Below are 15,966 nucleotides of genomic sequence, written 5' to 3'. Positions count from 1 at the left end.
TCATTCGAGCACCTCTTCTTGCTCACAGCAGCCTCAAAAGCTTCAATCCTCGAGATAATGACATCAAACAAAGACTTCATCTCCTCTTGAGTTTCTTTTACCATTTCAATCTCTTCAACTATGGCTTCATCCCACCACTTTTTGAAGCCACAGCTTGGAACCTGAAAATCCACTTACGAAAAACTAATTTTCGCGAAATCCAGATAGTATATCTGTAAATTGTTTAAATTCCGAATTTTAACTTACCTCTGGGATTTGGGACCACAGCAACCATAAAAACAACCAAAGTACCTACGTTCCTTATCTAACACTGAACGGTCGGTTAGACAGCCAATTGGAGCAATTCCGTGGTGGCAAACCTTGGGAATACCCATCTGCCTGGGACATGGAAGAATGGTGCGGACTCCATTAACTTCCGGCCCCCACCTGGTGGTCATGCCGTAATCCTTCGGTGGAAAGGCAGTCTTTTTTGAGGAAGATTCCTTCATCGACATTATCTTAATCTTCCGAAATTGCTCTGCGGCTGAAACCCTAAAAAAACGAGGAAGTGCTCACTAGAATAAGAGGAAGAACAATTTAAAGAAAAGAGATTTCAAAAACTATTTAATTATTCTGCCGCCATAGTAAATACACGTGCTTCACGTGCAAATAAAATATGATTTAGGTTATCACATAGTTGTACGTAGTTGTATTGTTGTCCAATATTTGTAAGAGTTGTACTTTTAGCTTTTTCAAATATTTCCAGTTGACCCATGACCATATACCACTGATTGTAGTTGTCCATCATTGTTTACAGTTTCATGCCACAGTTAAAAGGTCCTGATTGATCCGTTTTGAAAAATCCAAAAATTTGCATTTATCCATCATCAGGTGATGAGTATTAGTGAAGACTCTCTTGTTTTATAAGGAGTGTTTACTGTGAAACCAATTTGCTATCTTATTTTCTGACCTATTGCTTAAAACATATGCTTCTTCTAATTGTACAGCACAAATACAACATAGTTGTACTGATTGTCCAGTTGTCCCAATTTCAAACATATGCTTCTTCAAATTGTACACCACAAATGCAACATAGTTGTACTAGTTGTCCAGTTGTCCCAATTTCAAACATATGCTGCTTCAAATTGTACAGCACAAATGCAACATAGTTGTACTAGTTGTCCAGTTGTCCCAATTTCAAACATATGCTTCTTCTAATTGTACAACACAAATGCAACATAGTTTTACTAGTTGTCCAGTTGTCCCAATTTCAAACATATGTTCGCTGCTATAGCATGCACGCAAGGAATCTTGTCAATATCAAAACATCTGCAACTACAATTTCTCCTTAACAAATCAACCTGATATCTCTTCCCATCAACTCCAGTGACACTGTATTCAAGTTCACTGCCGTTCAGCTCAGTTACTAGTAGGTGAGTTGCAACTGCACAACGTGTATGTAATTCATTTTCCACATACGGCACCAACTGTTTTCCTAAGCTTGTTGCAGAAACAGTGTCTTTTCTATGCTTATTGAACCACTCAGATAATTTTTCAACATATGCATCAATCAAAGGCAGTAGAGAGTACTTCCTTGCCCTCTTGAATACACTATTCATCGACTCACAAGCATTACTGGTGTCCAAATTGTACTTGTCTCCTTTAAAATAACACCTAGCCCATTTTTCCACAGGAACAGCAGCAAGATACTCGGCGGCTTTAGGAAACCTCCTCCCAAAATCGATGTATGCGCTGATGAAGTCATACTCGGTATACATATGAGCACAATCTCTAAATCTCGCAGCACAAATATCTTTAAAACCAACAGCAGCTTTACCTCTCACGTTCTGCGACAATTGCCACACGCAATGTCCGTGCTGAGACTTAGGATACACCTCATGAACTGCCTTCAAAATGCTCCTATGCCTATCGCTCATAAAAACCAGCTCTTCATCATCTGGTATGACAGTTTTCAGTGTTTCTAAAAACCAATTCCAACTTCCATCTTTCTCCCTATCAATTACACCCATTGCAATGGGGTAATGATGATGATTAGGGTCTTGAGCTGTAGCAAATACAACCATACCACCATATATATTTTTCAGAAATGTTGCATCCATGACTATGACTTTTCTCATTGCTCTAAAACCTTCTATACAAGCACCCAAAGCAATGAATAGATATTTGAACTTATTTTCAGCATCCACCTTCACGCATGTAACTGTACCAGGATTTACCCTCTCTAACACGTATAGATAAGAACGCAATTTCCTAAAACTTTCTACATGACTCCCTCTCACTTCACTAACAGCTAGCTTTTTGCCTCTCAATGCAGTAGAGTAAGACACATTTATTCCAGCTTCTACCTGAACAACATTGATAATACTTTTGGGCGCGGGGGTGTCAATCTGACCTGGATATGCATCACGCAAGACAGATGCAACTACTTGTGGAGTACCTTTTCTTCTCTTCCGACTTGTACTCGCGAAAACCCTGGAGCAGGTATGAACACTCCTATATACTCTGACACTGAAATATGTAGATTCCTTAATTCTGGCAGCATGTAAATACCATGGACACCCACGATCAGCTTGTTGGCATTTCAGTATCACTCGACCCTGGTCAGACTTCTCGGTTTTTACCCCAAAACACCCTTTATGTGCAGCTTTATCAACCATTACTCTCAATGCCTCCTTCGAACAGAACTGTTGACCTTTTTCAAAACCTGCACCATCATCCCATTCTAGAACAAATTGAGTTTGTTCTTCTTCCCGTGGAAGTTCAACATGCTCATTCTCATCAAAACCGGTTTCCAAGCCATCTTCATTCTCCATCTGCTTCTCACTATCAGGCTCATTAGTACGCTCATTAGTAGGCATGTTCTCTAGATTTCCTCCTTCCTCAGCCCTGAAAAGAACCATAACACCACCATTCGCTACATTATCCCCATTAGCTACATCATCCTCACATAGCTGATCTCTTTTGTCTGTATCCACCTCTTCGATAACCTCCACATTCAAAACAGATCTCAGACCATCTTTATCAAATGTCGTCAGATAAGCATATACATCATCATCACCGAAAATACATGACTCCATTTGAGGCTTAGCTACCAAAGGAATGTAGCTCAATTTCAGATTCGTCGTATTGGAGCTTAGTGCAATCTTCTGGCATATCTTCTCTACAAGAGCTGAATAAGTAATCCCATCCAAAGATAATCTTTTAAATGATATTGCATATATAGGTTTTACTGAAATCCATTTAAACTCCTCCTCGTTCCGTGAATAATATCCTCCATACTCAAAATGTATGTTGGTGTGGCCAATGCTCATTATATCCTGGTATACGCAGCAAAAAAAAAATCATATTACCAATTACGTTTCTCACAATTATACCTTTTATACTAGTTGTCCCGAATTTCTCACTATAACATTTGTACCAGTTGTCCCACATTATCAGTTTTAACAGAGACTTGTACTAGTTGTCCCATAATATGATAAGTCCGAGACTTGTACTAGTTGTCCCATAAGTCGGAGACTTGTACTAGTTGTCCCATAATTATCAGTTCTACCATTTGTACTACTTGTACTACTTGTCCCCTATCTTTCACTTATACCTTTTGTACCAGTTATCTAAATTCCCAAACTTTCTAGCCTAAAATCTTTGGTTCCACATCCTCGTTTCACATCTACCAAACAGATTCAACACTAAAAATCGACAAATTAACATCGATTCGAAGAGAACTTAACTAATAAGCAACAAACTTAGGCAATGTACATAGTTAAACAACCACCAAACAAACAAAGAAAACCCTTAATTTATAAATCCCCAAAATACACACCACCATACCTATTCGAAGTCTTCTCACACAAATGGCCGGATCAGAAAGAGTAGTTAAACAACCAAAAATGAGCCGGCGCCAGCAAACGACGATGGTTCGAATCAAGCTCTCTGCGCCGGAGGTGTACGGAAACGAGCTCGGGGAAGAAGAAAGCCACAGATTTTTTATAAAAAAAACAAGAAACCCAATTTCATTCTTTAAATTTTTATATTTAGTTCATTAAGGTTAAAAACGTCATTACACTCCTACTTATGGCATTAGATTATGTTAATGTAGGTGAGATTTTTTTTTTTGCGAGTTATGGCATATCAGCCACGCGCTCCTTGCCTTCTGCTCCATTGCCTCATTTTATATCCCGTTGTCAACAATCTTGAATAGTAAGCCATGTAAAAAAAATATATTTTTTGATATTGAGTAAAGAAAAAATTTATAAATTTATGTTATGTTATATGACCTATAATAGTTTTTGAGTTCTAAAATTTAGGTATGAAAAATGTTAGTGTATTGGTAACCATTGATCAAGCATATTTCAAATCTTAGTTTAATTTTAGAAACTAATCAATAATTCTAAATAATATATAAGTAACAGCTTTTTAGTGGCTTATATGTTGAATTTCCTAAACTCGAACGTGATGATTCTTTGAATAAGATAATTGATAAATATTTTCCATCAAAAACCCAAACCCAAAATTATTGAAGCTTTTTCTAACAAATCTTTAATTCTTATCTAATACTCATACTAGTTTTATAAAAAGAAATATTAAAATAATTTAAAAATTCGACGTCAAAAAATAGTTTATAAATTCACGGAATATTTAAATAGAACTAAGCATCCTTCCTATTCCCAGAATTCAGGAAAATAATTTTGTCCAGAAACATATCATTATGCAATTAAAATTGGTGTTGGGTTTTTGGAAAAAAAGGATTGATTTTGAAATGATATGACCCTTTTCTCTCTCACTATACATATATATACACATTAAATACATACATCTGCGGATCTGCGCATAGTTTAAGCATTTTGGTTAGACATTTGGACCCGACGAAAAAAAAACAAAACGACGCCAAAGAACACTTTGGTTTTCACATTTATTTGACCTCCTGAAAACGGTTTTCAATAAAAAGGAAAATCCCACGTTTTGAATTCGATTTAATAACCAATAAATTGTCTTTGTTGGCTTGTTTTTAACGAATTTACCTCTTGGCAATTACTTTTGATTTTCACCCTTTTCCTGTTACAGTGTGAATTAACACTTTGATTTTTTTCTTTTTCTCTTTCATGATTAAATGGTTTTGGCTGGACGTACATTTCCCTATACTCGTAATCAACTAACCATGTTATATTATCCAATCTAAATGTCACTTAGTTATGAATATAGGGGATAATCTAAGTTATTAAGAGATGTTATAAGTGTCATATGCTTAATTTATCATTTTATGCTGAGAACTTTGCAAAATATGTCACTTTAAATTATATTTCTTTTAATAGCAAATTCCATTGAAGAAGAAGTAGTCTTACATGCTTGGAAGAAAGAAATCTCTATTTTTTTTTTGAACGTTGAAGAAAGAAATCTAAAAGAGTTCTTTGCTATAGCATCCGCAGTTACGTTATCCGCACGAAGGATATAGATAAAAAGAGATATCGATAAAACAGGGCGATAGAGTCTTGATGACTTGATGTTTTAAAGATTCCAAATAATTTGCAATTTTGCTCCACGTTAGTCACTTTCAATTTTTCATTAATTTTTTTACTTCCTTAAAATTGTTAAAGAATTTTCGCATTTATTATATTGTTCATGGAAATTTTTTCCCTAACAATAACACATGTGGTTTTGTGTAAACTATACGAAAAAGTTAGAAGAGAGGCAAAGTCGTCAATTCAACCAAAAATACCAGTTTTTTTTTTTAACATTTTTGAAAATTAGTAAACTAATGAAACTAAAAAAAACTATGTACGTAGAATCGTAGATATGTCTTTTATGTTTGTAGTGCCAATGAGAAAGTACTATGAATTTTTTTTCCCTTTTTTACAGTGTTATTTTTTCATCTATTAGTATCCGCAATTAAGTAAATTGATCATCTCTTCCTTTAGTTTATTTTTTGTTTAGGCCCTCCTTTTTCAACTCTCACTTTTAGATGATGTGTAATGTTTCTCAAATATTGTTTTTTTTCAATGTATATATGGTGGTATAACATTTTTTTAATAAAAATGTGATAGACTCCCTCTGTTTTAAATTAATAGATTTTTTATAATTTTTTCACACATATTAAAAACAAAACTAATACTACTAATTGATGCATCATTTTTTTGTTAGTAAACAATTTCTTGTAACTCTTAATCAATTCAATAATTTCAATTGATATTTCTTGAAGTTTACAGTTCATCATCATTAATTAATAAGAGATGCATAAACAAGTTAAAAATGAGTCTTTATGAAACATACTAGAATGTTTTTTCTGTTTATATAAAAAATAACAGAAGAAGTAATGTACAATTATATAAGGAAAAAAGACAAATGATCCTCAAATACTCCTTCAAAGCAGCTTGGTGTACCTTGTCTACTTTATAGCTTTTTGATTTAGGCGGATGGATTTTTTTTTTCTTTGATTTTGCAAGTCGTTGTGAATAATTGCTTTTTGACTAGTTATTAGTTAATAGACAACTTTATCATGATTAGAAAATGAAGAGGTACTTGTAGAAATTTATCTTCTTATCCTGATCATTGTATATAGGGATGAGTTTAAAAAATGGGTTTCATCGTAAACTACTGATCCATCTGAACAGAAAATAACATATACATTTCTTAAATACTAAAATGTGCTCAATTGACAGTAAAACTGATCAAATTTATTTATTAAACATGACATTTTCAACCTAACGTAATGCTTTGCATTGCAAAAAATAATCAAGTAGCTGCGAAAAATCCCATCTACTAAACATCGATGATATATTGACATGTATCTTAAGCACACGTCAAGAAAACAAACAAGGTTCCTTAAATGTTTTTATGAACATCCATGCAACAAACTTATCGACTAAAAACCATTTTCATGGAAAAAAATCATCTTTGGATATGTAAGTCGGAGAAATCGAGGATGCTTGTGCGCATATATGTATATATGTAACGTGAAACCAATCACATGAACTTTGATAAGCCACAACTCAAGCTCTTCGTAACATCTTCGATTTTCATATCAAAATCGTTATTCTTCTGCAAAAGAATACACAATAAAAATAAGATTTTCGAGTAATCTAATTTTTAAATCCAAATTCTTACTAACTCTGAGATATGCTTCCATCAACAAAATTATATATTTCCACACAATACACTATTTCGAACACATATGTAATTATAAATGATTATAGGTAGGTTGTGTGATATATAATCACCTGAGCGATAATAGTGATGTCAAAAGTGGGTCCAAAGGGCAAGACGATGCTATTGGTGATAGACAAATCAAGCTTCTCAATTTCATCCATAATCTTGATAACATGACCTTTTTGCTTATCGCATAGCATCTTAATAAGAACCTCTTTTCCTGAAACCCTAACTTCCATCTCTGGAAGATTTAAGCTCGAGAACTCGTGATTTCCATCCGAGGAAGAAGATGGGGGTTGATCATAATCATTCAAAACAAACTGAGACTTCTTTACAAGAACCATTGATTCCATTGTTCTTTCCTTCTTTTGTTCCTCAAACTCTTTCACACTCTCTTGGAGGTTCTTTATATGCTTTATAGCATCTCCCAACACAGAAGCCTTGTCCATCTATAAACATATATATGCATACATCATGCATGCCAGTAGCATGTAAACATACATAGATTCAATTAAATGAATATCCATCAAGTTGAAACTACGAATGATTATATAAAACCATTATTCTTATGATTTTTTCAGTATATTCGACTTTCATATGTTCGATCCTGATCAAAGAATTAAGTTTCATAAACAACAGATCCAAAGTCAAAAAACAAATTTTTATTAAGGAAAGATAGCAAGATTTGTTGCCTCTCTAAACGATTTAAAAATGGACTACTACGATTTGATTAATACCAACCCTTGTTATTAAACAAAAATGATATTTTTGAAACTACATGTACCTTCTTTAGGCCAGGAATTAGGGCGGAAAGTGCTACAAATCTTTGAGAAAGTTTTTCTCTCCGTTTCCTCTCTGCGAGTATGTGATCTTGAGAATTTGATGGGCTTCGAGTCAAGGGTTGAGCCCTCTTTGTCTCTCTTGTGATCAGCTCTGGTGATCCAGCTTCTTCTTTGGCGCTAAATATTAAGTTTGGGGAATTTTGATTCATATTTTTGAAACCCATCTTTTCGAAAGAAAGAATTCTAGAAGATGGCTGAAGCTTTGGAGGAAGAGGATTGGAAGAAGGAAAATGATGTAACTTTGGTGAGATGTGAGTGGTCTTGACGATCTTTGCAGGTTTCTTTTCGATCAAATCGTCATTACAAGAAGAATCAAAGTTATAACAACTGGTAATATCATCAAGAGATGAGAGAGACTGTGGAACATCTCCTACGAGTGAGTTCATGTGGTATTGGTGGATGATGCTGTACTCTTCTATATCCTAAAAAAGGAAGATAACTAAGATTCATGAAATTTGCCAATAAAAAAAAAGAGAGGGAATAAAGACTATAAAGAACATGAATATGGATTATATACAAATCATAAGGTGAAAGAGAGACTCAGAGACACATATAAATATGTATGTTTGTGTGATATTATACCAATTCGGAGGACCATTTGGTGGAGAATGCGGTCATTGTTTTGGCCATATTTGCTAGCTGCTTAATTAATCAAGAATCTGAAAAATTGGTAAGCATGCATGAGCATAAATACTTGTACAAGAAAATAAAATTATATAAACGATAGAATTTCTTGAATTCTAAAAGTTTTGTCCAAAAACTTTAAAGGAACTGAAGAATTAAAAGAATTGAAGAATTTGGTGCGGTCTAAGAAAAAAATGAATCGGAAGCTTACTTACCTTCGAAGGGAGAGAGGGAGAGAGGGAGAGAAAGAGAAAGATTGGGGTTTGCTAATGGCTGAACAAGATATATAATTGAAGTTATGTGTACGTGTGAAAGCAATCAAATACAAGATATATTACTTAAAAAAACAAATATGATGCCAAATGTGTATAATATCAAATGTGTATCTATTACTAAGTATGATGCCAAATGTGTTTCTATTACTAAATCGAAAATACGAGATATATAGTGAAAAATCCTGCGAATTTAATAAGATTTGAAAAGGCTATTTATATTATATATTTTATAGTTTGTTGACTTATTATAGTAACAAGAAAATTTATTATGCTTTACACATTTGATTGTACAAGATAGACATTACATAAAACAAGGGATTGCAACATAAAAGATCAACATGAAAGAAAAAAGCAGTCTTTTGGTTTTAAATAAATTTCACATTCAATAAGAAAAAATGAAAGGAAAAACCAGGGTTGAAGGTAAGTTATCTTCCGCTAAAAGATGTGAACTCAATCTCGTATTTGAGCTATGCATTATTTTTTTAATATTGTATGATATATATTGAACCTTTTTCTTGCAATTACAAAATAAATTCTTGTATACTATTAATAATTGGAGGAAGAAAAAAATTTAAACATTCATGGAAAAAGGCAACTAATTCATAATGTTTTATTTTTTTTCTTAAATGTTATTTTAAAAACAATTACATTTATGTCATTAGATCCAAATGACACATAAAATATCAGTGTTTCCAGTAATAGATAAATCAAACTAAGCCCAACTTCCAAAGCAGAAAATTTTGATACATTAATATCAAGCAAACTCTAACCATTTATATCATAAATAAATATAAATTAAATACAAACGAAAACGAAACCAAGAATTTTTTTATATAGTATGTTACCAATTCAGTTAATCATCTTGTTAATTTTTAATTCAGCGCTTGATAAGATAATATTCCAATTTTTTTGGCCGAATTCTAAATATTTGTTTAGGGTTAAGAAAAGATTTCGAAATCTTCAAGAAGAATAATATCATCTTCTTTATCTTCTAAATATATTGCCAACTAGAATGTATTTAAACAATTACATCTTGATTAATTTTTTAGTCTGCGTTCGCTAAATAATTCATTATCAGAGATAAACAAACATCACAATAAATGTGTGTCCAATAATTGTTCATTAGACCATTATTATCGCTAATACCCCATTAAGGGTTCTTATGTTTATTTTATATTAATTTTGGAAAAAGAGTTTTGATTAAGAACCTTCTTAATTATAATGGTTTAGTGGTAAAATCTAGATTGGGTTTCTTAAGGAATTTTTTATTTAAAACAAAGATAATAATTTGATTATAACATAAACACACTCTTAACATAAAATAGAAATTAACATTCTTAAAATAAACACAATCAAACATAAAATTAATTCGTAAATGAAATTTAACAACGTGAACTCAAATGTCTTGATCTCATCCAAATTTTTGCCATATATTCTCAATCAAATCCTTCTTCAATCGTTCATGGACTCCTGGATCCCAGATTTTTTTTCGAGTATCCATCATATTGGCAATGTTTGTAGGCATAGCCGTTGAATATGTGTTATCCACATTTGCACTTCCGTCTCCTTCTTCTCTTTGGAAATCTGACACATCTAGTAGATTGTATCCATCTCTTTCATCTTTTACTATCATGTTGTAGAGTATGACACAAGCTCTCATAATTTTACCTATTTTTTCTTTATCCCAAAAAAGAGCTGGATTTTTAACAATAGCAAACCGAGCTTGCAATACTCCAAAAGCACGCTCCACATCTTTTCGGACAGATTCTTGAACTTCAGCAAATTTTTTTGCTTTTCGGCCTTGTGGAAGAGTAATAGATTGGATGAAAGTTGCCCATTTTGGATAAATTCCATCAGTGAGATAGTATGCCAAATTATACTCCCTTCCTTGGACAGAAAAATTAACTGCTGGAGCTCGACCTTGTATTATATCATCAAACACGGGTGAGCGTTCAAGAACATTTATATCGTTTAGAGTACCTGGAGGCCCAAAAAACGCATGCCATATCCAAAGATCATATGACGCTACTGCCTCTAAAACGATTGTGAGTTTTCCGGAACCACGTGAATACTGTCCTTTCCAAGCAGTAGGGCAATTCTTCCACTCCCAATGCATACAGTCGATGCTCCCGATCATTCCAGAAAATCCGCGTTCCTCTCCCCAATAAAGTAAGCGTTGAAGATCCTCCGGTGTAGGTCTTCTTAAGTACTCATCACCGAACAAATTTATTATTCCGTCGACAAAATGTTCCAAACATTTACGAGTAGTAGTTCACCTAGCCGGAGATATTCATCGACCGCATCAGCAGCACTGCCATATGCCAAGATACGGATGGCTGCGGTACATTTTTGAAGTGCAGAGAGACCAGGTCTTCCTAGAGCATCTTTCTTCTGACGAAAGTAACGATGCTCGTTGGAAAGTTTTTCAACAATCTTCAAGAACAATGGTTTGTTCATCCTAAAACGCCGTCGGAATAAATTTGTAGGATATGTTGACGGCTCACTAAAATAATCGTTCCATAAACGATTATGGCCTTCTTCACGTTGTCTTTCAATATAAGCCCATTTCTTTCTTGTTCTCGGTTCCTCCATTTGTTCTTCATACATAGCGCAGAGATTTTCATATGTTTGATCATATACATCATCAAACATTTGATCAAACTTTTGATCTAAATCATCATCAAGTGATCCATGAAGAGGATTATTGGAAGAGGAAGCCATAAAAGGTGTTTGGTTTTGTAAGTAGAATTGGTAAAGTAATGTGAGAGAATGAAAAAACAAGGAGAAGGAGAATGAAATAAGCTTAGTGTATGAGAAAACTAAAGTGAAAAATTTATGAAAACTTGAATTCTAGGAATCGATTGTATGAGAAAACAAAAGTGAAGATGTTGGTTTGATACAATTTCCGTTTGCACTTTATAAATAGAGTCTACATACAAGATTTGTGGTCGTTACATTACATGGAATTTGTGGTCTAAAACTTACATAAGAAGAAAACAAAATGAAATCCATTATTGAAACAAAGAAATGACAATAATGCTCGTGACTGTCTTTGTAGTGTTGTGCCCACTAGAATGCTCGTGACTCTCTTTGTAGTGTTGTGCTCACTAGATGCCTTGTGAATGTCTTTGTAGGGTTGTGCCTGCTTCTTTTAACTTCCTGAAACACTAAACCCAAACATCAAAGACAGTAAATGAGCAAATACTTTAAGGAAAAGAAAACCATAGTGCTTTCATTAAACATACAATAACTTAAGTACAACCGCTTAAGTTCCAAACATGATAGCAAAGTCCTAAACAAAAGATCCAAACATGAAATAAAAATACAACTGAAGCATGAAATGAAAATACATCATAATAAACTTCATTACTAAGTCATAATCCCTAACCGAAACTTCAGTAACTTATGACTGAAGAAACAAAAAAAAACAAGCTGAACCACCATCCTACTCCATCAGATCAGCGATCAGCTTCAGCTTGAATGCTTCCTCTGTGTCAGAAAGCGGTTCCGGCTTAGCAAGGAGTCTCTCAAGCACCGCCATTTTGGAAATGGCTTTCTTCTCAGCTAAGTCTTTAGCCTTGACATCCGCCATTGTCCAAAAGTCTTCTAGTACAGCCTTCATGTCCATAATTGTTTTCTTTGCCTTTGCTTTAGCCGCTTTAACACCAATGGGTCGTTTGCTCTTATTTTCTGCGTCGGAAGCCGTCTGTTCATCCGCCATACCGGTTGGTGATTGAGACCCATCAACCCTTTTCTTCCTTTTGTTGGTTCCCTCCGCTTTGCTTGATGAATGGGTTATCCACTTCTGATCCCACCTCAGCTCCTTCCACGCATGTTCCAGCGTGAACCTTTTCTTGTGAAGGTTAAAAAAAATTTCATGAGCTGCTTTGAGAATGTCATTCTCATTCTGACCAGATGTCTTCTCCCTTGTTGCGGATTCATAAGCTCCCACGAACTTGCAAACCAAATCATTTATCTTCTGCCATCGCTGCTTGCACTGAATTGCATCTGGATGATCAGAAGACTTGGAACTGGCCGCATAAAACACAGAAATTCTTTTCCAGAAAGACCCTGCTCGCTGCTCATTGCCCACGATGGAGTCTTTACTTGTGTTTAACCACGAGCTTATCAGCAGAACATCATCTGCTGGGCTCCAAGTCTTCCGTTTGGCCTTCTGTTCTTCAGCCGAGGCTTCCACCACCGCAGGCATCTCTTCACCAAGACTGGACGCATAACCGCAGAACACTCCATCCTGCTGGCTGTTGAGAAGATCAACGAAGTTGGTGTTGGGGGAAAAGGGAATCTGCGAAGAGTATTCCATGGAAAAGATGACAAAGGAAAGAGAATGAGAGGAGTGGAAACAAATAAGGAGATGAATGAGAATGAGAGATTAGGAAAAGGAGAAAGGTGTACAGAAATAAAAGAAGGAAAGATCTTGTAGATGGAAGAGAAGCAAATATGGAATAAAGAAGGTTTTAAGGATGGAAAGAAGCAAAGAAGTAAGAAAGAAAAAAGGAATAAAGGATCGGCTGGATTTAATTCTATGCTTCTCAAGAATATGCATTGAATAACAAAAGCAAAACAGCATTCAAGTGTTTACTTAATATCTATCTCTACCTAAAGAGCATTCAAGGTCAATGAGTAGACATATATCTAACTCTAAACACCAAATCTAACCAATAAAGCATTAATTACCATCAACAAATCAATTCACCTTCCTCACTAAACAGCATTGAAGTTTTTCTTTACCATTAACACCAACCAACCATGAACTAAACTACAGTTCTAGGCAGATGAAACATTCAATGTATGAATCAGTAAATCAAACATCACTTCCACGAAGATCAAAGGGAAACAATACATCAAACTTGTTTTACAATTGTTATATCCAAGATCAATTCCAATTTTCGACCACTACAACATTCAAATAACATCTACCAATCAACCAGCCGATAACAAGCTCATCATAGATATAAACTCTTCATTCCAAAATTGAAACCGATATAAAGTTAAATCCTCCATGCCTAAACTAATTCATATGCTCTGATTGAGATTAGGTGATGGTGACTTAGCTTATTTATGTGTCGAATCGGTGGACATGCAGAGAACTCTGATGACTCGACTTCCACATGACGATTATGTGGATTCTTTGCCGTTTCAGACAGGAGGAGAAGGACAAGACGGACGGTGATGACTCGATTTTCCAGGTGTCCATTATCGACGACGATGAAGAGAGAAGAAGATAGGTCGAGATGCACAAGTTCTGCCATGACTCGATTTTTCTCTCAAAATTTTTTTTTCTGAAAGGTCGAGATGCAAACGATGAAGAGAGAAGAAGATAGCCACGTTTTTTTAGCAAATCATGTAATGCCAGGTGTACAATTAGGATCGATTCTCCAGGCCCGAAATAAGGATTGTTTTTTTCATTTTTGGGCTTTAAATCTTTTATTTTAAATCAAAAAGGCCTCAAAACCCATAACAAAAGTCTGCGATAATGATGCTCTTAGTTTTTTCTTTGTTGTTTAAAGTTATGTATGACACCAACCTAAGATCTCCGCGAGATTTCCTTTTATATTTTCTACAGTGTTTGGACTGTTGGCTATGTCATTTTTAGGCTTACCAATCAAATTGGGTTTCACAAACAAATTTTAAATGGGTAGATAGAAAAATAGATTTATTACTTTTCTTTGATTTAAAATTTTTTTACCAGTTTAATTAAAATAAGTTCCCTGTGGAGGTTTATGACTCCAAATATGTTCCCTCTAGAGGGTTATTTCGATTTAATGAATTTGTGAGAAAAATGCAAAAAACATTATATGTTTTGGATATAAACCAAAGAAACAAAGTTATTGTAATTTGTAAATAGTTATTGAGAGAGACACATCCTACTCTTTTGAGGGTCAAGTGTATTGTGCAACTGTGGTATTCTGCATGAGTCCATGACAACACATATATAGTCACTAGGTTAAGAAAATTGAATACATATACACAAAGTTTTATTGGAAATGTTGAATACTTCAACATTTCACGTGGGTTAATGCAATAATCTATTTGAGAATTGACAGGCAAGAGACAACTCATTTCTCGATCCTTCCTTTACCTCGCCCCATGATGGAAGCAACTTGAAATCAAGATTTAAATATAAATGATTGGTTTCACAGAAAATAATGATTAAGGTATATAAAGTATTTAATCACTGTCGAAAGCTACAAGTGTGTCTACTATATATATAAAGATGTGCACATGATACGGGTATAATTATAAGAACATTTTCATTGTTCAAGATCAAAATCTCTATAATGAAATAGTTCGATGGATCCGTATCTCCGTTGTAATAGTAACAAAAATAAAAATATTTTTTCTTAATCTAATGTGAAATTATTATTTTTTGTCAACAACTTAGGTATATAGAACGGTTCGACAGACCAAATCGATGATACCGAATTTACATAAATAACATCATAATAGTAGATTCGAATTTTTTTTGCTAGATTCTCTGCCTTTGTATTTTTCGCATGTGGGATGTGTGATGGTGAAAATAAGCTAAACCTCTCCTTAATCTTCACAAATTTTTCCAAGTGTATAGCAAAAGCTGACCACTTGACAGATATAGACACTATTTTCACTAAATCTGAACAGTTTGTTGCAAAAGCCACCACTGTTTTTTGATTCTCTATCATGCAAAGCATAGTCCAAATTAAGATTTCCATATCTGTATGTAGAAGTGAAAGATTTTTTCTAACATTTCTTGGTTCCATTATTTTATCCATAATTCTGTCCTGAAAATAGTATTATATCCCAATTTTGATGACACATCCGTTATTTTTCAAGAGACATCAATATAACACCACCGGTATTGACACCAGAATATTCATACTGACTTGTATCCATAAATCTTGGTCAATTCCTTGAGCTTCTGTCCATAATACAACCTCAATTTCTGCTATTTTCAATATAATTTATGGATCCACATTGATATTCGAGTAATTTTTTTTAAATTATATTTTTTTAAAAAACTGTTTTACAACTTTTTTGAGAGATTTTTGAAAGGAATAAGATTGCAATATGTATTTCTCATCTAATAT

General features: G+C 34.1%; 3 protein-coding genes across 3 annotated transcripts; all 3 read right to left on the bottom strand.

Moving 5' to 3' along the window:
- Window positions 1-1,226: 1,226 nt before the first annotated feature.
- On the bottom strand, window positions 1,227-3,311 carry LOC112088200. The gene has a single exon (XM_024158489.1). The coding sequence runs from the start codon at window positions 3,309-3,311 to the stop codon at window positions 1,227-1,229; it is 2,085 nt and encodes a 694-aa protein (XP_024014257.1).
- A 3,646-nt stretch (window positions 3,312-6,957) lies between these two features.
- Window positions 6,958-8,612, bottom strand: LOC18021788 (transcription factor bHLH18). The gene is made up of 4 exons (XM_006404675.2): window positions 8,565-8,612; window positions 7,925-8,404; window positions 7,212-7,589; window positions 6,958-7,032 (listed from the first exon to the last, which is right to left on the bottom strand). Exons 1-4 carry the CDS (start codon window positions 8,610-8,612, stop codon window positions 6,958-6,960), a joined length of 981 nt encoding a protein of 326 aa, XP_006404738.2.
- Window positions 8,613-12,326: 3,714 nt separating this feature from the next.
- Window positions 12,327-13,202, bottom strand: LOC112088199 (glutathione S-transferase T3-like). Its single transcript, XM_024158488.1, has one exon. It carries the CDS (start codon window positions 13,200-13,202, stop codon window positions 12,327-12,329), a length of 876 nt encoding a protein of 291 aa, XP_024014256.1.
- Between the last annotated feature and the right edge of the window lie 2,764 nt (window positions 13,203-15,966).

Source organism: Eutrema salsugineum, unplaced genomic scaffold, assembly GCF_000478725.1.
Source record: "Eutrema salsugineum unplaced genomic scaffold, Eutsalg1_0 scaffold_15, whole genome shotgun sequence".
NCBI classification, from domain to species: domain Eukaryota; kingdom Viridiplantae; phylum Streptophyta; class Magnoliopsida; order Brassicales; family Brassicaceae; genus Eutrema; species Eutrema salsugineum.
Note: the sequence above shows the minus strand (reverse complement) of the source record. Positions and strands in the feature narration are given on the sequence as shown.

What these genes read in the sequence shown, in the direction of transcription:
- LOC18021788 (XM_006404675.2), bottom strand. Translation starts at nt 8,612, where the DNA reads ATGGCCAAAACAATGACCGCATTCTCCACCAAATGGTCCTCCGAATTG. An exon ending in CCAAATGGTCCTCCGAATTG is followed by an intron (nt 8,405 to 8,564) that starts GTATAATATCAC and finishes TTCCTTTTTTAG; the next exon opens with GATATAGAAGAGTACAGCAT. An exon ending in ACATCACTATTATCGCTCAG is followed by an intron (nt 7,033 to 7,211) that starts GTGATTATATAT and finishes ATTCTTTTGCAG; the next exon opens with AAGAATAACGATTTTGATAT.
- LOC112088199 (XM_024158488.1), bottom strand. Translation starts at nt 13,202, where the DNA reads ATGGAATACTCTTCGCAGATTCCCTTTTCCCCCAACACCAACTTCGTT.
- LOC112088200 (XM_024158489.1), bottom strand. Translation starts at nt 3,311, where the DNA reads ATGAGCATTGGCCACACCAACATACATTTTGAGTATGGAGGATATTAT.